The sequence below is a fragment of the Manis javanica genome, chromosome 6, assembly GCF_040802235.1.
Source record: "Manis javanica isolate MJ-LG chromosome 6, MJ_LKY, whole genome shotgun sequence".
Taxonomy (NCBI): Eukaryota; Metazoa; Chordata; class Mammalia; order Pholidota; family Manidae; genus Manis; species Manis javanica.
This window is the reverse complement of record NC_133161.1, coordinates 131,532,028-131,555,725: the sequence shown is the minus strand read 5'-3', so window position 1 is coordinate 131,555,725 and position 23,698 is coordinate 131,532,028. Positions and strand designations below refer to the sequence as shown.

The following is a 23,698-nucleotide window of genomic DNA, read 5'->3' as shown; positions in this document are numbered from 1 at the left end:
CATTATGGGTAAAATTCTGAAACTTTATAAACACATAAAAGAACTGAATAAATGGAGGAATACACCAATTCATTGATGGGAATGCCCAATATGGGAGCTATGTCCACCAACAAATTTATTTTAACTTCATGCAATTTCAGTTCAAATCAATAGGATTTTTATGGAACTTGACAAATTTACTCTAAAATAAATACTGACATTTAGCTCTACTAATTTTAAAGATGAATAAAGGCATGGGGACTTGCCTATACCAAGTGTAAAGCTACTTAATTAAATTAAAACTATAGTTTTGGCACAGAAATGGGCAAATTAATGGATTTAAATGAAGAGTCTAGAAAGAGATCCATGCTCATATTTGAACTTGGCATATAAGAGTGGAGTATTCCAACTCGGTGGGGAAAATGGTAGTAGACAATTAGATTTATACCAAAAATCCTAACAATAACCACACAGATCCCTACCTCCCAACAATAACACAATTCTAAATGGGTAAAACAAAGATGAAAAACAAAGAAAACAATGAAAATGAACCTTTGTGACTTCATGGAAGAATGGATTACTTAAACAGGAAGGGAACAAATCACCATGGAAAAGATTAATAAATTATTATGCTTAATTTTTCAAAATAATTAAAACCCATAAATCCAAGTGAAGATGGTGGCGTGGGATGATATATTTGCTGCAATACAATAGATAGAGAATTAGTATCCCAAATATTTAGAAAATTTTATAAATCAGAAAAAAAATTTAACTGAAAAAATGAAGTATATAACCAGTAATTTACAAAGCTAAAACCCAGAAAAGGCCATTAAATCTATGAAAATGCACATCATCAGGAGACAGGCAACGTATTCATATAAAAGGAGATAAATTATTTTGCCAATCAAATCACCAACAACCAGAAATTTGACATCAAGTACATCTGGTGGTGTGGACGAAGAAACTCCTTCTCTGCTAGTGAGTGTGTTAATTAGGAAAATTAGTAGGTAAAGCAACTTGACATTGCATAACAATATACAAAATGTAATTTGTATTATTTCTACACTACCTAAAAATATGGTGATATAATTTCTATACCACATAAAAATAACACTTAGGAAGATCTACCTTAGGTAAATTATCACATATAATTACAAGGACACATATAAAAGGTTTTGAATGCAGCATTGTTTATAGTAAAACACTGGAACTAATCCAAATACTCCCCAATAGAGAAATACATCAATAAAATATATTCTTATGACAGACTACATATGTAGGTATATATAGGTATATATAAATATATCTTGAATCTGTTAGTGTTGAATTTAAAAATTGCAGAAGTGTTAGCATATCTAGTATGAAATCATTTATATAAAATAAAAATAGATGCACAAAACAATACTCTGTATTAGTATATAATGCACATGCGCACACAAAAACACCCACAGAAAATGCACTACATCCACAATGCTAGGGAGGAGAAAGAAATTAGGATTTGGGTTTGAATCTGAAAGGAGCTTCTTCACTGGAAGTATTTATTTCTTCTATTTAAAAGTACTTGCTGCAGAGACAAGACCCTTCAGGATGTCTATTCTCACTAGTTCTATTAAGCATTACACTGGAGCTTCTAGTCAGGGCTGTTAGGCAACAAAAAGAAATAAAAGGCATCCAAATTAGGAAGGATAAAACTATATTGATACATGAAATGATTTTATGTAGAGAAAATCTTAAGGAACCATGAACAAACTACTAGACCTAATAAACAAGTTCAGTAAGATTACAGGATACAAAATCATTATTCAAAAATCAATTGCTTTCTATACACAATGAAAATTCTGCAAAGTTAATTCCATTCACAATAGCATCAAAAACATAAATGTTTAGGAATAAACAAAAAAGTACATCACTTCTACTGTAGAAATTATGAAACACTCTTAAAGAAGAGCTAAATAAATGGAAAAGCATTCCATATTCATGGATCAGATGATTTAATATTGTTAAGATGGCAATACTCACCAAATTGATCTATGGATTCAGTGTAATCTCTATTTTTCCTCTGACTCCCCACCCCTAACCTCCAGAAATTAAAAGCTGATCATAAACTGATATGTAAACATAAAGGACCCAGAATAACCATAACAGTCTTGAAAAGGAATTTTAAAATGTGGATGACTCACACTTCTCCACTTCAAAACTTTAATATACAAAACTATATACAAAGCTATAATAAGACACTGGTATAAGGATAGCTATGTAGTTGAATGGAATACAATTGAGAGTCTGAAATGAACGCTTATATTTGTGGTCAATTGATTTTAACAAATGTTTCAAGACAAAAGTGAAATAATAGTCTTTTCAATGAATGTTGCTGAATCAATGGATATCTACCTACAGAAGAATGAACATGGATCTCTACCTTCATGCCATTCACAAAAATGAAGCCAAAATTGGCTATAGACCCAAATGTAAGCTAAAACCAGAAACTCTTAGAAGAAAACACAGGCATATATCTCCATGACCTTGATCTAAGCAATAATTTATTACATAAAACACCAAAAGCACAAGCAATAAAAAAAATTGATAAATTGGACTTCATCAAAATTTAAAACTTGTGCACTTCAAAAGATATAAGAAAGTGAAAAGATTACCCACAGACTGAGAGAAAATATTTGCAAATCATACATTCAACAAAGGACTTGTAACCAGGACATATAAACACTTCTTGCAACTCAAAAAGACAAATAACTCAAAAAGATGAGCAAAGTATTGGAATAGAAATTTCTTCAAAAAATATATATGGCCAATAAACATAGGGAAAAATGCTCAGCATCGTTAGTCATTGAGGAAATGCAAATCAAAACCATGAGATAAGACTTCATGCTGACTAGAAATGGAATAAAAAAAAGACAAAAAGACAAGTGTTCATTAGGACATTGAGAAATTAGAACCCTCATATGTATTTGCTGGTGGAAATTTAAAATGTTGAAGGCACTTTGGGAAAATGCATAACAGTTTCTCAAAACATTAAACATAGGGCTGCTATATAACACAATTCCATTCCTAGGTATCTACACAGGAAAAATTAATGTCCACTTAGAGATTTGTACATGAATTTTATAACAGCATTATTCATAATAGCCAAAAGATTAAAACAACCCAAATGTTATCAGCTGATGAGTGCATAAATAAAATGTGATCTATTCATAAAAGTGAAAAATTATTCAACCACAGAAAGAAAGAAAATGCTCATATATGCTACAATATGGATGAACTCCAAAACATGCTGAGTGAAATAAATGGCCACAAAAGACTGTATATCATATGACCCTTTTTATATGAACTGTCCAGAATAGGCAAATCAAGACAAAGTAGATTAATGGTCGTCTGGAGCTGAGGATGGAAATGGGCTGTGACTGCAAATGGCATGAGGCTTCTTTTTGGAGTGATGAAAATGTTCTAAAATCAGGTAATGGTGATGGTTGCACAGCTCTGTAAATATACCAAAAATTACTGAATTGTACACTTAGAGTGGGTGATATTTTTGTTATGTAAGTTACATTTCGATAAAGCTATTTTTAAAAACCATTTGAAGCAAACATGGCAATATAAAGATGCTAATTCTGGGCTGGTTGGAATGCAGGTTTTTGCTATATATTCTTTTTTCACTATTTTTAATGTGTCTGAAGAACAAAATATTAAGACAGCATAAATTCCTGGGCTCTACTTTCAAATGAGACAGATGCATACATTTAAAGTCTTTTTATTATACTCTTACCTCTAGATACTGACAATTGCCCCCAGCTGCAAAAAATGACTGGCTCCTTGTCAGAGCACTCTCCGTGAAGCCAACCAGGTTTACAGAGGAAACCAACTCTATAATGCTTGACTCTTAAACATACACTAAGGATAACTAGACATATGAGGAAAACATTTAACATAAAAGAAACCAAAATATCCTGGAAGGGTGGATTCAGAGGAAATAGACAGATATAACATAGAGCACAAATGAATCTTTAAAAAAAAATCCCTAAAATTTACACTTCTAGAGAGAGAAAAGAAAAGCTGCAGCCATAGAAAAACATCAGAAATCTATAATAAAAGGAATATCCAGACAACAAAAGAATTTCTGGAAATGAACTGCTAGAAAGCTTGGAAAATAAAATATAATGAACAAAAAGATGGAAAATAGAGCAAAGATAACAAAATTAGATGATCAGTCTAAGAGGTTTAATATCCAAATGTATTTCCACAGAGCAAGAACTAAAAATAGTGGAAAGGAATACACAAAGAAATTATTTAAGAAAATTTCTCAGCCATGAAGGACATGAGTTTCTACATCAGAAGTTCTAGAACAATTGTTGACAAATAAGACCAATCATCTTGATTGAATCTGAGAAAATAAAGAACAAAAGAATATCCTAAAGTTATGCAGAGAGTAAAAGTGGGTTGCACAAAAAGGATCAGAAAACAAATTGGTTTTGGATTTCTAGAAGCTAGAATTCAGTGAAACAGTGTCATCAGAATCCCAAAAGAAAAGTATAAAATTAGAACAAAGACACTTCAGACATAGAAACTTTGCCAGACGGTGGTTATATTTGTGACCAGCCAATAACTCTGAATTCCCTTTTTATATTGGGAAATTCCCACATTATGACCCTTCCCTTTACAAGGTTGAAGCCAGAACTCAATTGTCCAGCATCTATTGCAGCAAATATGTAGGCACATGACCTGGGCTCCTCCAGTCAGACACTTCCATGGAGACCTCAATTTGAGGAAATGCGAGGAAATCGATTTTGTACAGGAACTGTTCCTGGAGAGGGTGGTGAGAGATTGGGCTTTCAGAGGCAATAGTGGCATAAGTTCTAGTCGGTAGTGTCCCTTGCTCAAGGTCTTTGGTGCCTTTGACCACAGGAGGTATAGGAATACCTTAATATAGTTTGTTGGATAATTTGGATACTGTTTCTGGATGCAGACTCCAAACCCTATTCCCCCATCCTCTTGGAGATTCTGTGAGCTCCTTCATAATCTCTGATGAAGCTTCCGAAGATGCTTCTGGTGGATGTGCTCACTGACACACGGCATAAACTAGGGAAGAAGAGAGATGGGTGGAATCAAGGGTCTAACATAATATTGAGGGAAAGGGAATCCCCAGAATTATGGTTAACCAACCCCAGGATGCAGGCTCTGCAACAGTCTAAAGACTAGCCAATCCTGGTTGAAGAAAGCATATTAAAGCTCCAGGCAGAACATTTTAAAAAGAGAAATCTGATTTAGTGCCTAGTGTGGTTTATGTTGTTAGAAGAGGTGTACACTAGTGGAAATGAATTTGGGAATGAGTTAATGTGTATTAACCCAAGCAAATGACATAATAAGAAAATTATTTACTATAGGATAGATACAATTTTGTACATGCAAGGCAGTGTAATCATAGCACACTACGTGACTCAGCTGAGACTAATTTTACATGGTAAAAATTCAGACTTGATTTAACCAAAAAGTTTTTGTATCTACATGACAGGCTGAGGCAGGGGAAGTCTCTGTGTTAGGATGAAACAGAACTTAACCCATGCCTTTTGTGGTATGAGTGCCCACAATCTCTAAAACTGAAAAGTCTGCAAATACTAGGAAAACAAAAGAAACAGCTAAAATATGTAAGAGTAATTTAGGAATGGGAATGAGGGAGACAGTGTATTGGTCAGGATTCTTTAGTTACATACCATAGAATTCACTACATTAAGGCGAAGAAGTGTTTTTTTTAAGCATTAAAGTAATTTACAGAATCTCTTGGAGAATCCAAGAACGAGGGTTATGTGCTACTCAAGCAATGTCTTCAAAATGTATTGACAATTCAAAGAAGCATATATTAGATGTTGCCTCCAAACTCAACAGCGTGGCTGTGTCTTGGCGATAAGGGGCTCAAGAAGGCTTCTGGCTCCTGCTGCTCTCTGCTCCGGGTACCACTGTGACTGCTAAGTGCCCCTGTAACAGAGGAAAGCAAATAGAGAAGACTAATGAGGTTCATATTACCATGCTCAACTTACTTCATGTCACAATGAAGTCATAATGTGATATTTAAGTTGCTAATGTAAAGGACATGTCCTCCCGGCAAGTAAAAATAAAGGTCAAGCTCCAATATTTGTCATGATTTCATCTGCACTCTTCCAACTATGTCACAATTACTCTATGGTGTTCATGCCTGACACTTCCTGCCAGAAGTCTTTATATCTTCATTCCTGGATGTTCCTAAGTAGGAAATCTACACCAAATATTGGACTTTGGAGCACAAAGTATACAGAAAAAGTCACCTTTTTATCTTAACTTTTCCATGTAGCTTATCAAGAAGGGAATGTTGAAGCTTGTGAGGCAGAAACATGAAAATATCTTGGAGAGAGAGAAGCAAGCACATCTCATGGAAGGAATTTATTACTTTAGATAAGTGCCCATTAGAGGTGAAAGGAATATGCTGGAGAGCTCTCACCTCAGCAATTTGTATCAAGCACCAAATAAATGGTCCAAGCAAATAGTACTCATGGAATGTGGAAGACAGAGTCCTCACTAAGGTCTAGGATTGCTAGGGAAGGGTCCCTAAAGTAGGACCTATATCAGGAAGGCAGGGGTTATAACTAAGAAAAGAGAAGTGAGGGGGAGATAACATAGAGTCAGAGACAATGGCTAGGAGCATTTGCAGCCAAGGGTTTGTGGAAGCAGCCATTGAAAGATACATCTGGGAAAACAAAGAGAAAAAGATGGTGACACAATCTTTTACTTTGCTCAATCCAAACTCCACTGAAGTGACAGTACTAGGATTTTTGTTTTAAGAAATGTTACAAAGAGAGCATACAGTAAAGGAAAGAAGATAGTTGTAAAATTTGAAAACAGATGGACACATAGAAACCGATTTCTCAAACCCGAGAAAGTTGAATCTTAAACTGGCAGTGAGAAAAGCTAAGCAGGAACACAACTGGCCACAGACTCCAAAAGGCTTGGGATTTCCCGGCACTGGCTTCCTCTGGATGTGGACGGAGGCTAAGGAAGATTCGCTGAAAGTCTATGAAGCAGCTGGAGCCTCAGACTCCCTCGCATTCTCTGGTAGCAGGATAAACTCCTCTCTCATCTTGATGGAAAACCAAGTTTCATTTTCCAGAGCAAGTGGAAAAGGTAGTCTCTGAACTGAGGACTTCCAGGAACCATCGGCAGTGTGCTTGTCATCGGGAAAACAAATTGATTTGGTGAGCTTCACAAGTTGGGCATTGGAAATGTCAGGATCTTTTTCCATGTGGTGGGGAAGCAGGCCTGTCCCTCCCAGGAGGAAGATTGGAAGACCCTTCACTGTTGCATATGAGCAGCTCTTAGAGATGCGGGTGTCAGAGCTTCACCCAGACCCAGCCCCGCCAGATCACCATTCAGGGAAGCACAATCACTAAACCTATCCATACACCCAGTTTTTCATCAGCTTTTTTTGGGCTATACTCATATATGAGCCAACTACTAAGGATCATCAGACATTTGAGGAAAGCCTTACACCTGAAAGATAGAAAACAAAATGAAAAAAAAAATGTAAAAAGAAATTTCAAGAAACAGACCATGCAGGGGGAAAAAAACATTTCAAAGCCATTGACACTTTAGTATTTTCAGAGAGATTGAAGAAGTGTGCCTGTGAAATAAGAACAGGACAATAAGACTGAGGGGAAAAAGGGTGGGGGAAGGTACAAAAAAAGCTAAGGGATCAGAAATGACCTGCTGGAAATTAAAATTTTGATAGGGGAAATGAAAAAGACAATTGAAGGAGTTTGGGGAGGTAAAGATGAGGGGATTTTTCAAAAGAGAGTGTGTAGTGGTAAAGGGATAGAAAAGTGGGAGAAGAAAAGATACAAAAATTAAGGTCCAATCCATGAGGTCCAATATCCAAATAACAGGAACTAGAGTTAATGTGCATAGGAAAAATGTATAGGAAGTCTTCAAAGAAGTAACTTAAAAAATGTCTTAAAACCAAAGCACCTGAATTTTAAGATTGAAAAAATTTAAGAACACTGGGACAGCAAAATCTTCTGTAAACAGAGAAAACACACAGCAAAAGGTCATATATAGAGGCCTGTGGACCAGTTTCATCTTCCTTATTCCTGACACCATACACACAAGACAATAAAACAAATTAATAAAATAAACCAGTTAGAATGAAAGGTATAATTAAAATCAGAATTAAAGATAAAATTAATGTATAAAAAAGAAAAATCCATGTCCTGCGTCTGGACAGGGAAGTAACTTACTGAATATAAAAGACATGAAAGACATTACAAAGGAAAAGACAAACAGCACCATAAGACATTGAAATGTATGTCAAAAACACTTTAAATGAAATAGAATTAAAGTTATAAACTAAATGGCAAACTGGGAAAAACCTATGAGCACATATTCATATGAGCTATATTTAATTTGTGAGGTCAGAGACCTATTAGGAGCAAGAAGGTGTCTATGAACCAAGGATGTACAGAGATAAAGTGTAACCCCTGGAGCGGCATTTGGGAGGGAACAGCTTGATCTGTAGCCATCAGTTTCAGCAGAGAAGTGGGGGCAGAACCAGAAGGTGAGAGAGGGGAGGAAATGCGTTTGTGGACGCAAACTATTTTCATGTATGTTTTCAACATGTTTGGAATTGAAATGAAGGTGAGAGGGAAGACGGTAGCTTAAGTCAGGAAAGAGACTGACAACTGATGATTTAAGAGAGACAAAGATGACTGTGATATTTAATTGACTGTGTCCTGGAATAAGGGGGAGGTGTTGATTTAAGGAATTTAACAGAAGAGATAGCCATGGGGAGAACAGAAGAAGTTCTAGAGATGGAGACACAAGCTGTTGAATTAAATATACATTTTTCTACAATTCATTTTCTACTCCACTGATTAGGGGTAATAATAGTGCCGACTTCATAAACTAGCTGTGAGCTTTCAATGAGATATTATATAGAAAGTGCTTCATAAAGGGCCTGGCAGAGGGAAGTGCTAAGTATAGGTGTCTCTTGCTGTTCATATTATATAAGGTATAAATTATAAGTGCTAAACAAGAACTACAAGAGGTGAAGGAAGACATGGTGCTTTTTGGGTCAGTAAGGGAAGATATGAGATCAAGTTGGTGTACTTGAGAAAGGATGGAATTTAAGGACAAAAATGGAAGGGAAATATGGGAGAAATAATGGTGGAAGAGGAGGGCAGTTTAAAGTTGAATAGCATGAAGTGAAAGGGAGAATTTGAAGACATCAGTAAGATAGTTAAGAAATGTCCTGAGTTCAAAAATCTGTTTCAAGCATCCCATTCTCTTTCTAGCTTACATTTCCCAGTGTTTTAACAGAATTATTTGACCTAATGGAGAAATTCAGCCCACAAATCAAATACTCTTTCATTCTCCATCTCTACCCTCATCTTCTCATCTCTTTTTTACACAGGATAAATTTAATTATCCATGCTTATAATCACCACTTTGTCCCTCCATCCAGTCATCAGTACCCTTGTTTCTCTCTCCCTGAAATACACCTGCCTGGTAAAGCCCTAACCCTGCTGGAAGCTTATTATATAAATGCTCCTCCTCTATGGGGAATAATTCTGTCATTGGCCATTGTGGAGTTGCCAATAGTAGTGCAAAGTATGGGGACAAATGCCACAAAGTTATACAGTATGAGTTAAGGACTTGATACCCTTGTAAGTGTGTGTCAAAACAAGGCACACAGTCTTCCCATTTCTTCAGAATTCCACAGAGAGGAATCCCTTTTTCAGGAGGAATCCTGGGCGTGTCTTGGGTTTTGTTCTAAGGGAGGGGCCCCTTCCCCCAATGCTCTTCCTTCATATAGAGCTTTGGTGACAGCAACTTTATCAGGAAAGGGATGTACAGACTTGGGGAATCAAGTAGCCTGGAAGTCATGCCACCATATACAGGAGCTGTCTGGGAAGGCCAGCAGCCCTCTGCTTTAGGAGGCAGCTGGGGACCTCAAGTTCCTTTGGACAGTACAGTTCCCCAGCCATGGGAAGGAAGCCACTGTTCCCACAGGAATCTGAACTTGAGCATGTTCCATCCATCTGGTAGAATATCTAGGGTCATTTTTGGACAAGCTGCTCTTTTATAACAACCTATCCCCAAACTCTGAGTTTTCATTAGGTATATCTGGAAAAGGGAACAGGGAGATGTTGTTCTTAAGAGTCTAAATAAATTGCATTTTTCATACTCCCTAAGAATGAGCCAGATTGTCATCATCTCCCTCCACCTCCATTTAATTACAATATGTCCTACAAAGCCCTGGAGATAGTTTCACCAGCTGTGACCCTCCTTCCATCCTCTGATGTTCACATTGAAAAAGGAGAAGAGTGTATTGATCCTCCTTATCCCATGTTTTGCAGATTCTTCGGTGCATGAGGGTCCAGCTAAGGCAGAGGTCACTTACTGCTCACTTCAAGGGTCCCTGCCACTAGTATTCATGTCTGCAGTAAACATTGGTTTGACACACTCTTACAAAAGCCACCAGCAGGTGTCACAGAGAGCAAATCCTTCCTTTGCTCTTTTTGCCCCAAACCCTAGACACAAAGGAAGAAGGGATTATATATAGTCAAAGAAGCCAAACTGGGAACACCCCTGGGGGCAGTAGTAATAGCAGAATGGGCCCCAGACCCAGCTTCTTTTCATCTGAATGGACCTCCAATAAGGAAAGACAGATGCTTGGGGACCACAGGAGGTATAGGGGGTGTTACTATTTTGCACTGTGGCAGGCAAGCTGATCTTTTGAAGTGTTATTGGGGAGACAACAGGGTGAGGAAAATTAAACGGCTGGACCTCTAAAGGGAATGGGGTTCCCTCCTCCTGGGAGCTACCCCCCAACCCATTTTCTTGGCCTGACTTTCATCTCCACGTGGCTCTGTGCAGACCCCTCAGCACCAACGGTGTTTTGTGCCCAGACCACCGTGCTCTTTACGACTTTCCCTCTCATCACGGCAGCTTTCCCAGGGAAATCTTTCCATTCCTAAGAAGGCCCTGACATTTGTATTATCTTCAGACCCCACAAACCTGGATCTGCCCTAGGTTTCTGACAAATAATCAGAGAATTTGTCCAGAACCAGTAATTCACAAATTCCCAATAATTCTGTAAGGTGACTCCAAGTGAGTGTTTTATTCCGATGTCCCTCATTCCTTTGGGGCTGCTTTCTGGGGCAAAGGACAGGCTTGCTCTCTCTGGTCCTTGCTAGTGGCTTTTGTAAGACTGTATCAAACCAGTGCTTGCTGCAGACCTGAACTCTAGTCTCTGTAACTCTGGCTGTGGAAGGAAGCCATTTGTTTGAGCTTACAAGTTTTTTTATTTTTAAAATATGATTTCAGATTTGTTGAGGGTTGGCAGTCCTCTTTTCCCTTTCTATTTTCTTATAAGAAATCTCAGAGAAAAAAATTCAGGCAGAACACCAATGTTCTGTGGGCTGATGACACTGAAAAGGATGCCACTTACTAGAACAAGGAAGGGTATTTCTATTGAAAGAGCTGGTTGGATAGCTGATTGGATTCAGTTGTGATTAGACTGGGGTTGATGGAATTGGGGTGTGGCTGATTTGATTAGAATTTTGAAGAGACTTATAAATCCTGATCAGCAGTATGTTTCATTTGGCAAGGTTTTCTTGAGAAGAGTGTATATGTTTTCTTGAGAGAAAATAATCACTAATTTTATCCTAAACAACTACCAGAGGAGACCTCACTGAAAAGATCATATCTAAGGTCAGCCTTGAAGGGGTAGGAGACCCAGTCAGGAATAGGAGAAAGCCTGGGGAAGGGCTGATGGCGGCCCAGATCATGCAGGGAACTTCAGAACTGTGGGAGCATTCTAAGTAGGATGGAGTCAGCATGTCCAAAGTTTAAGGTGAAAACAGATTATTTGTAGAGGGGAAAAACTAGGAAATTATAAGAAAGGACCACTTGAGATCATGCTAATGAGAGAGTTTGCTGATGTATCTTGTTTTTCTACCTTAAACAAGAGAATGTTTCTCTTGTTTCACTGTTAAGGACACTTGCTATTTGTTTTTACATTGAAACACTTTATCTTACTGTAGAAATTTTTCTGAATGGTTTTCAAGTAAAGAGTTTTCAAATCATGAATGAATGTTCAATTTATGAAATCATTTTTTGGTACCTATGAGCTGATGTTATTTTTCATTTTCTACATTAATATCTGATTATATCATTAGATCTTGTGATGCTGAATCATCCTTGCATTCCTGAGATACAGTCTATTTGATCATGATATATTATTCTTTTAGCATTTTGCTTTGTTGGTTAGATAATATTCTACTTAGCAAGCTTTCATTTATGCTTTATTTTCTGTTGTCCTTTTCCAGCTTGGCAATCAGATAAGTTAGCCTCATCTGAGTAACTTTACAACCTTTCCTACAGCATGAAAATTTGTATAATCAGTTGTTTTCTTAAAAATTTGCTAGGTTCACCTATAAATGTGTGTCTCAGGGTTTTTTAAGAGTCATGCTTTGATCCAGATTCTTATTTGGGATATTGGAGCTTTCTTGTTTTACTTGGATTCATTTTATGTATGTTTCCTCTCTAGAAAATTGTCTTCTTATCTCTTGAAAATGTTGATGTCAGATGTTCATAAGATTCTCTTGAGATTTAGAAAAATTCTCTACTATATTACTAGATCTATGCACAGTTTAATTCCTAGTATTGTTTATTTCCACTTTCTATCCTTAGCAGTTATGCTCATGGTTTGTTGCATTTCTTAGTCTCTTCAAATGCATTTTTGCCATCATCCTTCTGTTTTGTATGTATTATTTTCATTAATTTCATCTTTATTCTTTCTTATTTCTTTACTCCTCCTTCTCCCATTTCCTAGCTTCTTCAATCAAATGTTTAGTTCATTTATTTTCATTCTTCCTTTTTCTTTTAATACAATGAAATATGTCTCTTAGTCTTCAGTGCTTCTCACTCTAAACTCTGTTTTTAAATAAACATATGGAAATTTGTGAAAATCATAACTGCCAGATGAATGATAACAATTAGCTATACTGATGGCTGTGTAATCAGCACCTAGATTCCAAACAAAATATTAATGTTTCTCCAGAGACCCCCTCACGTTCCCACTCACAACCTCTCTTTCTCAAAGGTAACCACTGCTCTAACTTCTAACATAGATTACTTTACCTCCTTCTTTATATATACTTATATAAAAAGATGAAATTTCATGTAAAATTGGAATAATGGATTTGATATTCTTTTAGGTCTGGATAATATTGCCCAGTATTATGTTTGCAAAATTATCCCTGTATGCTCATGTAATTTGCAGTGCTCTATTGTATTCCATTGTAGGACTGTGCCACAGTGTATGTCCATTCTACTGTTGATGGACATTTGGGTTGTCTCCAGTATTTGCTCCTAGAAATAATATTGTTATGAGGATTAATGGAGGTGACTTTCCATGCAGAGCTATACAGATTACCTAGACATGTGGTAACCGTTGAATCATGGCACATGGGTATGTCCAGTCTTACACATGCATAAGTTCAATTTTAGTAGATACTGTCCAAATAGTTCCCCAAAGTGTGATTTCCATTCTTTCTATGAGGGTATGAGAATTCCCATTGTTCTACATCAACACCACATCCTATATTGTCAATCTTATAAAATTTTAGCCTTTCTTTGAATGTGGGATAATATACCATGGTGGGATCCCATGGTATTTTACTTGTAGCTCCTGAATAACTTCCTCCAAACATTAATGTTCAAGCTTTTGTATTCTTTCTTCTAGGTTCTGTTTTTAACACTGTTCTGGAAACACTTTATTTGGAACACCGTGCACCCAGGACTGGTTGAGTCAGGAGGCCTCAGAGAACAAACCCCAGTGCCAGCTGAGGAACATCACAGAGTTGCACGTTCAGCTCCTGTATCAGCTTCTGCCCAGGGGGCCGTCTCCTGGTGAATCAGCAAGCCCCAAAACATCATCTCATTTACACCAAAGTCCACGGGTGTTTCCTGCTGACTCAGAGACACTCAAACCAATTTTGGAATAATAGCATTTTCCACCATGCTCAACTATCCAGACCATAGCTGAAGACCTGAGAGTTTGTTTGTTCTTCATTATGGAAGCCATGATGTCTCAGCCAAGCTGTACCCAGAATCCAAGTTGTAGAATCATGACCTTCTACCCAACTGAAGAAGAGTTTAATGATTTTGAGAAATATATTATTTATATGGAATCTCAAGGTGCACACCGAGCAGGTGTGGCCAAGATAATCCCCCCCAAGGGGTGGGAAGCCAGGAAGACCTATGATGACATCAGTGACATCCTAATCCCCTCTCCCCTCCAGCAGGACGTCCTGGGTAGGGCTGGTGTGTTCACTCAGTACTCCAAAAAGAAGAAGGCCATGACGGTCGGGGAGTATCGTGAGCTGGCGAAGAGTGCTAAATATCAGGCACCACCACACGCAGATTTTGACGATTTAGAGCGAAAATTCTGGAAAACCCGGCTCTACAGTTCACCAATCTATGGCGCTGACGTCAACGGCTCCTTATTTGCTAAAAACACCAAGCAGTGGAACCTCAGACACCTGGGAACCATTCAGGATCTGCTGGAGCAGGAGTGTGGGGTGGTCATCGAAGGTGTCAACACACCCTACCTGTACTTCGGGATGTGGAAGACCACGTTCGCGTGGCACACAGAGGACATGGACTTATACAGTATCAACTATGTGCACTTCGGGGAGCCCAAAACGTGGTATGCAGTTCCCCCGGAGCATGGCTGGCGCCTGGAACACCTGGCCAAGGAGCTCTTCCCGGCTAGTGCCCAGAGCTGTGGGGCCTTCCTGCGGCACAAGGTGGCCCTCATCTCTCCTACTGTCCTCAGGGACAACAGGATCCCCTTCAGTCGGGTCACGCAGGAGGCTGGCGAGTTCATAGTGACATTTCCGTACGGGTACCACGCTGGCTTCAACCACGGCTTCAACTGCGCGGAGGCCATCAACTTTGCCATGCCGCGCTGGATCGATTACGGCAAAGCGGCCTCTCAGTGCAGCTGCGGGGAGGCCAGGGTCAGCTTTCCCATTGATGTCTTCGTGCGCACCCTGCAGCCTGAGCGCTATGAGCTCTGGAAGCGCGGGCAGGACCGGGAGGCAGTGAACCATGTGGCACCTGCAGCAATGGGCAGCCAAGAGCTGGGCACCTGGAAGGAGTTGTGGGCAACCAGGAGAGCCACACTGGGCCTCCGGGACCTGCCGCCCCGCCGCTCACTGAGCCCTGCCAGGAATGTGGCTGTGGGGCGAGGGGGTCACCGCCGCGCCCCTAGGCTGCCCGCATCTCGGCGCCATGTGCAGGCCTCTGTTCCTCCCTCTGTGGCTCAGGGCAGGGATGCCACTTGTCGGTCCGTGGAGCGTGGCTCAGCCCTGCTGACAACCCAGGACCCATCTGACCTGGGTCTCCACCCAACTGGCAGGCGTGGTCCTGGCCGTCGTCCTCGGGAGCAGGGGACTCAGGAGCTGACTGACCAGGCCCCGGCCAAGAAGCGCCTCTTGCTCAGCACAGCATGCGCAGCTCAGGATCCTGATGTTCAGGCCCTTTCTTCAGGTGGACCCTCACTGGATAACTCTGCACCACCGAGCCCTGCATCCGTGCATTCTGCTAAGGCTTCCGGGTGCTGCAGTTTCCCTGCACCCTAACCCAGGGGGATGTTTTGGTAGCCCGCTTCTCTTACACGTGGAGGCTCCCTAAGTGTGGGCACGTGTACACCTCAGAGCCTTCACAACCTGCGGTGCTGCCACGGGACCTGCTGAGTCCACATTATTGATGACAAACAGCTTATTCTTCCTCCCAGACACCATTATCTCTTTTGACACTGCTGCCAATGAAGTTTCATCCACTGGATGCTTGTTTTTGCAAGTGGTGGTAGAGCAGCTTCTTCAAGCAACTCTATTCAAAGTCTATTTTACTTCATGTCAACACCCTCAATTTGGACTACTCTTCTCAATAAAAAATCCCCATATCCAGCTGTTTCTTCATGTCTGATGATTTTTTGCCATACTCAATCTTGGAAAAGCAAAGGACATTCATAATGAAAATTATATAAAGTTAGAATGACCTTTGTTCTTACTGCCATGATCTTCCAAGCCTCATTTGTTCTTCTTTTTCCAATTTCAATAATTGTGATGTTAGACTATTCATTTGGGGTTGTTCTTCCTTCTTTAATTATGCCTGGATTGCTATATACTTTCCTCTTAAGACTTCTTTTGCTGCATGTCACAGAAGTTGGGGCTTTGTGTTGTTGTTGTCATTTGTTTCCATATATTGCTTGATCTCTATTTTAATTTGGTCATTGATCCATTGATTATTTAGGAGCATGTTGTTAAGCCTCCATGTGTTTGTGAGCCTTTTTGCTTTCTTTGTACAATCTATTTCTAGTTTTATACCTTTGTGTTCTGAAAAGTTGGTTGGTAGGATTTCAATCTTTTTGAATTTACTGAGGCTCTTTTTGTGGCCTGGTAGGTGGTCTATTCTGGAGAATGTTCCATTTGCACTTGAGAAGAATGTGTATTCTGTTGCTTTTGGATGTAGATTTCTATAGATGTCTATTAAGTCCATCTGTTCTAGTGTGCTATTCATGCCTCTGTGTCCTTACTTACTTTCTGTTTTGTGGATCTGTTTTGCGGATCCTTTGGAGTGAGTGTTATGTTGAAGTCTCCTAAAATGAATGCATTGCCTCCTTTAATTCTATTAGTATTTGTTTCATATATGCTGCTGCTCCTGTGTTGGGTGCATATATATTCATAATGGTTATATCCTCTTGTTGGACTGAGCCCTTTATCATTATGTAATGTCTTTATCTCTTGTAATTTTCTTTGTTTTGAAGTCTATTTTGTCTGATAGTAGTACTGCGACACCTGCTTTTTTCTCCGCATTGTTTGCATGAAATATCTTTTTCCATCCCTTGAGTTTAGTCTGTGCATGTCTTTGGGTTTGAGGTGAGTCTCTTTTAAGCAGCATATAGATGGGTCTTGCTTTTTTTTATCCATTCTATTACTCTGTGTCTTTTGATTGGTGCATTCAGTTCATTAACATTTAGAGTGATTATTAAAAGATATGTAGTTATTGCCATTGGAGGCTTTAGGTTCGTGGTTACCAAAGGTTCAAGGTTGGCTTCTTTAGTATCTTACTGTCTAACTTAACTTGCTTATTGAGCTATTATAAATAGTGTCTGGTGATTATTTCTCTCTCTTCTTATTTCTCGTCCTCCATTCTTCATATGTTGGGTGTTTTGTTCTGTGCTCTTTTGTGTTTCCTTTGACTGCTTTTGTGGGTAGTTGATTTTATTTTTCATCTTTAGTTAGTCTTTGGTTGGTCTGCTTTCTTTGCTGTGATTTTATTTTCTCTGGTGACATTTCTCTGGGAGCCTTAGGAGTGCTCCCATTTAAAGCAGTCCCTCTAAAATACCCTGTAGAGGTGGTTTTTGGGAGGCAAACTCCCTCAACTTTTGCTTGTCTTGGAAGTGTTTAATCCCTTCTTCATATTTAAATGATAATCCTGCTGGATACAGTATTCTTGGTTCAAGATCCTTCTGATTCATTGCATTTAATATATCACGCCATTCTCTTCTGGCCTGTAAGGTTTCTGTTGAGACATCTGATGATAGCCTGATGGGTTTTCCTTTGTAGGTGATCTTTTTCCTCTGTCTAGCTGCCTTTAATACTCTGTCCTTGTCCATGATCTTTGCGATTTTAATTATTATGTGTCTTGGTGGTGTCCTCTTTGGGTCCCTTCTGTTGGGACTTCTGTGTGCTTCTGTGGTCTGAGCACCTATTTCCTCCCCCAGTTTGAGGAAGTTTTCAGCAATTATTTCTTCAAAGTCACTTTCTAGCTCTTTTTTCTCTCTTCTTGTACCCCTATAATGCAAATTTTGTTCCATTTTTATTGGTCACACAGTTCTCTTAATATTCTTTCATTCCTGGAGATCCTTTTATCCCTCTCTGCATCAGCTTCTCTGTGTTCCTGTTCTCTGGTTTCTATTCCATTAATGGCCTCTTGCACCTCGTCCATTCTGCTTTACGTTCTTCCAGATATTGTTTTATTTCTGTATTCTCCCTCCCAACTTTATCCATTATCTCTTGCATTTTTCTCAGCAGCTCCATCAGCATGGTTAAGACCTTCATTTTGAATTCTTTTTCAGGAAAATTGGTTAAATCTATCTCCCCAGGTTCCCTCTTAGGGGATGTCTGTGTGATTCTGGTCTGGATCAAATTCTCCTGCCTTTTCATGGTGATATAAGTAGTCATGAACAGTTGGCGCATGTATTAGCTGGGAGAAGAAAGTTCCTTCCTGCTTGCTCTTCACCTTCCTCTCCTGCAAGAAGGCAACCCCTAGTGGCTTGTGCTGGGCAGCTGCATGTCAATGGGGTCTCTGAGTCTGGACTGGGCAGCTGTGGGGGGAGGCTCCGCACAGCTGCTGTGATCCGGGCCTGTCTCAGGCTGCTGCCCCGCTATGGCGGGGCCGTACCAGAAGGGGAACAGGTGGGAGCCTGTTTATCACCATGAGGGGCCTCAGAGCCTGCACTGCTGCGCAGGGTGTTAGGGCACCTGGAGTTCCCTAGGATTCCCAGCTGCTGGGCTGAGTGTGCTGAGATGCTTCCATCCAGCTGTGAGGCTCCTATCCCTTTAAGACTTTCAAAAAGCACTCGCTTTTCTTTTGTCCCAGGAGTGTCAGCTGTGGGAAGCCGTTCCTAGGTTTTACGGTTCCATTTCCTAAGTATCCAGCACACCACACACTGTGTGTCTGCGCTCCCAGTGAAGGCGACTGGGATAAATAAGGGTATTTAGCAGTCCTGGGCTTCCACTCCTCCCCTGCTCCAACTCCTCTCCTCCTGCCGGGGATCTGGTGTGGGGGGTGCGCTTGGGTCCCACCAGGCCGTGGCTGTCTTACCCCCTTCATGAGGCACTGGGTTTTTGCAGGTGTAGATGTAGCCTGGCTGTTGTATGATATCTTCTGGTCTCTCTTTAACAATAGATGTATTTGTTGTATTTTCAAAAATGTATATGGTTCTGGGAGGAAATTTCTGCTGCCCTATTCATGCCGCAATCTTGGCTCCTTCCTCTTTTCAGCTTGTATTTTTATATTTTTAAATATTTTTCATGTCTATGCTCCTGATGGTTCCTTACAACATAACAGTGAAGTCAATGAAGATGGGTATTCTTGTCCTTGTTGGACAGGTGAGAACAGAAAGCATAGAAGTTTTGAGTGTCTGCCAAGTCACCTAGTCAGTTACCCACTAAGTCAGCCATCCAGGTCACCCAGCCAAGTCACCCTGCCAAGTCACCTACTAGGTCACCCAGCTAAGCCACTCAGCTAAGATACCCATTAAGCCACCCAGCTAAACCCCCCAGCTAAGTCATCCACTAAGTCGCCCACTAAACAACCCAGATAATCCACCCAGCCAGTCACCGAGCTAAGCCACTCAGCTGAGTTACCCATTAAGCCACCCAGCTGAACCCCCCAAACAAGCATTTCACTGTCACCCCCTAAGCCACCCAGCTAAGGCCCCCAGCTATCACTCAGCTGTCACCCAGGTAGGTTGGAAGGATGCTGGTGAGGGAGTGAGGGATGCAGGGATGATGACGTGGCGACCAGCTTCGGGGGAACCTCAGGTGACACACCTCACATGGCTTGTTCAGTCCTTCGAGGAGGAAAAGGGTGGTCTGCCTCCTGGGCTCTGTCCGCTTTGCACCTCATCCACTGAGCAGACAAGAAACCTTCCATTGTTGCTTGTGTCCTGCTGTCAGAAAGATCATCTTGTGAAACCCTTGTCTTACTGAGGGGAAACTGAGGCCCAGAAAAGTTAACTAACTTACTCAAGGCCACACAGTAGGTTAACAGGGAACCAACAGAACCAACTCCAGATGTGGGTGTTCTCACAAAGATTATTGCTCACCTTCCAGAACCCTCTCTGGCCTTTCCCTTCTGGCAGTTAAATTGCCAGTGAAAGGAGCAAAGCTGTAACAATATTGAGACAACTCCATTCAAGTGGGGGTTTTGGACATGGGGTTTTGGAGGACTTCATGCTAACGCTGTCCAAAGCTAACAACCCCAGCAGAAGTCTTGGGGCTCTCAGAGCTCCCAGAGCACCCCCAAGTGCTGTCTCCTCCTAACACCCACAAACTGCACCTAAGCCCACACAGCCTGTGGCAGGGGCCAACCGCTACTCCCTCCGGGAGAGGGAATCGCCTGGGTTGAGACAGCTGCAAGCACAGGGCAGAGAGAAGAGCGAGCAGGTCCCAGAGATGGAGCAGCGTTCCACTGGCCATCATCAGGAAGGAGGGGTCCTCCTGACAGGTTTGGGAAGCAGTTGCAAGCCACTGACTTCTTTTCCTTTATCTCCATGTGTTGATACTTATTACTTGGCTTGTTATCTGCTGGTTATTTAATCTATGTTTTGTAATTGCTTCCCTTCTATCTTTCCCTCAGATGGTCATGCTTTTTTATTTGCTTTGAAACACGGACCTACATTTTCACAGGTGCAGGAGTCAATTGTGCTGCCAACTTTCCCGTGCTGTTCAGTGAAATGGCTCAGTCAGGGTCTGGATGCCTTGTCCCCCAGCCCCACCCTGGTCAGGGAGCCCTCCCAGCCCTGAGCTTTCCCCACGCCTTGTCAGCTTGGACCCCAGAATGCTGGGAGGCCAGGGAAAGAGGAAAGGCTTCCCCAGGAGGCCCCTGGTTTCCTAGGAGAAAAGGGTCTGCTGTGGGCATGGGTGGTAGGGATAAGACAGGCAGCATGGCAGCAAGGGTGGATGGCGGTGGTTTCAGGGATGAGTCTTCATGGAGCTCAGTGTCTGAAGTACCTGATAGATAATACGCATGTCTGCCTGGGCTGGGCCTTGGGCAGGTGGAAACCATGTTCTCCAAGGGGGAACTGCACCAGGGCCTGATAAGTTCGAGGGCACTTGCAAGTATAATAGGGAAACCATTTAAAATCAGGCTTTACCAGAAAATTCAGGCCCTCCTGCTGCTGTTCTTAGACAATCTCAGGTTTCTGTAGAGGGCACAGAGGGAGTGAGCATCCTGGCTGAGGTCCAGGTCTAGTTTTACCATTCACATGCTGGGCGTGGTTCGGCAGAACACTCAACATTTCTCAACACAGAGCGCCATTTACCACAGGGATGTTAATACCTCAGAGGATTACTGCAGAGGTGAAATGCACTGAAGTGCAGGTGACACTTGCTCTCTTACTTACTAACTAGAAGATTAACAAAAGAGATCATTGATCCAGTTTATCACCTGCATTCTCAGTACTTGGTATCAACACAAGAAGTAGCAGATTCAGGTCATGCTGCCCTTGTTACCACTGTTCTCACTGTCTGAACCTAGGAATCAAACAGATCTGGATGGCGGGGGACATTTGTCTGTGAAAGTGATTTTCAGGCTAATGTGTTAATAAATAGTAGTTTCTCCATTTGCTCATGTAGCCCATGTTCATGAAGCTTCTGCTGTCAGAGGAGCCCCACAGTAGAGTTGGGAGCCCAGCCATGCCATGTAAGGCTCTGCGGCTTGTAGGGCATGGGATGCAATGCCAAGACTCCCTGACCTGAGAGACAGGTCCTCCTTTGTACATGGCCAGGAAGAGGCACCCAATCCAGACTGGGTCAGGGAGAGCCTCCCAGAGAGGGTGACGTCTGTGCTGGAGAAGTAGGGGACGCAGAGGGAGGGCATGTGAAAGTACCCAGGGCACAGTCCTTCATTCACTCATTCATTCATTCACTCACTCATTCATTCTGCAAGTACTTATGAGAGCCTGCTGTGTGTTGGGTACTGGATGGAGGGTGGCATAGAGCAAAGACTTGCCTCTGCCCCCACGCAGCTGGCTTCCTGGTTGGAAGAATGTACTGAGCATTTGGAATTCAGACACTGTTAGGTGCTCTACAAATAAACTCCAAAATCTCAGTGCCTTAATGACTGACCCTGGGGGTCCATGTTATAGATGATATTTTTCATGTCCAACTCCCGTAATACTTGCTGGAGTTCTACATATGTTTCCCAGCTGGTGTTTAAGTAGGGTATATCACCCTGATTAGGCCAAATTGCCCTGATGGCTGCTGTCAGCCAGTCCAGAAGGGCCTGATTCCCTGAGGTGTGAGGGGCACTTGGCCACTGCTGCTGGAGTGAAGGGTGAGTCGTTAGGGAAGGCAGTCCACCCATTTCAGAACCCAACATAACAAGGTTTTCCAACCCCATATTCCAGACATGCAAAAGCCGTGGAGGCAGAGGTTCCGAAAGCTTCTGCTGAAACTGGAAGCTCACGTCCACCAGCTCATCTTGGGTAGGAGCGTAGCATGGAGTGCCCTACAACCTGGGGATGGGCAGGCTCCTTCCCCTGAGGAGCCCATGGCTGATGAGTTTTTATTTTCTTAATTACAATCAGGTGGGCCTTTAATATGGGAGAGGCTGGTGCATCTGGTGGTGGCCTTGGCAACAGACTGGCCCTCGGCCGCATCCCTCATGCTCCCTGGACAGCTCCTCTGCCATCTCCGGGGCTGAAGGGCTCTTTCCTCCCCCTCCCCCAAGGCCTCCTGCAACACGGATTCTGCTGCCTCCTCCCTTGCTGCTAATGCATCTCCCAGGAGCGCAACCTGTCTTCTCAATAACTGTCCCTCTCCCTTAAGGGCATCCCATAGGTCATTGCTCAGCTCCTCCAAGTGATGGGGAAGTGTGTCTCTCACCTGCCGAAGTCTCTCTCCTTGATAACCCTTTCCACTGTCTAGAGAAACAGATAAATATATTTCCTCCGGAGTTACGACTATAAGCTGACCAGCTGGGTGTGGGGTTCAGTGGGGCCAGAGAGGAGGAGTCTGGAGCATGCAGACAAGTAAGGCACAGTCCCTGGGGTCAGGAAGCTCACATTAGCAGAGCAGATGTGGACGGTAACGAGATGGAATTTTCAGGGTGGGATTTAATAAAGCAACTCTACTACATGGGGAGTCCATGATGTTCAGAGGGAGGTGAGGGAACTTTCTAGATCCAGTAGGAGTTTGTAAGCAAAGATGGGATTGGGGAGGGGAAGGCAATAAGGACAGAGGGACCAGCATGTGTGATGGCTGGTGTGTTGGGGTACAGCTGCCCCATACACATATGGGTGTCTGCTTCCCTAAATGATCTCCCCATCACTCCACAGGGGGCTGAAGAGGTCAGACATGTGCTCTTCCAGTTTGTTTTCCGACTAGTTCATGGGACTGTGACCCAATCTTATCCAAAAAGCTTGAGGCAAAGTCAGATGCAGAGTTTGGGACAAAGTTTTTCCTCCTTGGTGAACACTTGGAGGGAAGAAAATGCCCCACTTCTTTGTTTCATGACAAGGTCATGCCTACATTTCAGGCTGGGACCTGCTACTGCCATTCTGCAAACAGGAAGAGGGATGTCTGCAGTCTCTGAGGATGCGAGCTGGAAAGATGCCATGAGGGAAGTCCTTGATGTCATTGTCCCCCTGCTCTGCTGACTTGAGCGGGCACTGCTCTGCATCCAGACTTGTAGTTAGAACCTGAGGAAGTGACTGTCCTTACAGTGGTGTCCCAGCTAGTGGATATCTCCACACTTGCAGCTGGAAGCACACTCACAGGTGTGGGGGACGGACAGACATGATAGGGGGAGGCAGGCTGGCAAGGAGCCTAATCCTGCCCTGTCCACACTGGACTCGCAGGCAGGCTGTCTGTGTCTGTGGAGG

At 41.9% G+C, this 23,698-nt stretch overlaps 1 protein-coding gene and 1 long non-coding RNA gene across 2 annotated transcripts; one reads left to right on the top strand and one right to left on the bottom strand.

The window, feature by feature from the left end:
* Positions 1–1,414: 1,414 nt before the first annotated feature.
* Positions 1,415–20,619, bottom strand: LOC140850012 (uncharacterized). The gene is made up of 3 exons (XR_012132630.1): positions 19,644–20,619; positions 5,700–5,961; positions 1,415–5,067 (listed from the first exon to the last, which is right to left on the bottom strand). It is a non-coding gene; the product is annotated as an uncharacterized lncRNA (long non-coding RNA).
* Positions 13,651–15,943, top strand: LOC140850216 (lysine-specific demethylase 4D-like). The gene has a single exon (XM_073239965.1). It carries the CDS (start codon positions 14,091–14,093, stop codon positions 15,660–15,662), a length of 1,572 nt encoding a protein of 523 aa, XP_073096066.1. The 5' UTR covers positions 13,651–14,090; the 3' UTR covers positions 15,663–15,943.
* Positions 20,620–23,698: the final 3,079 nt, after the last annotated feature.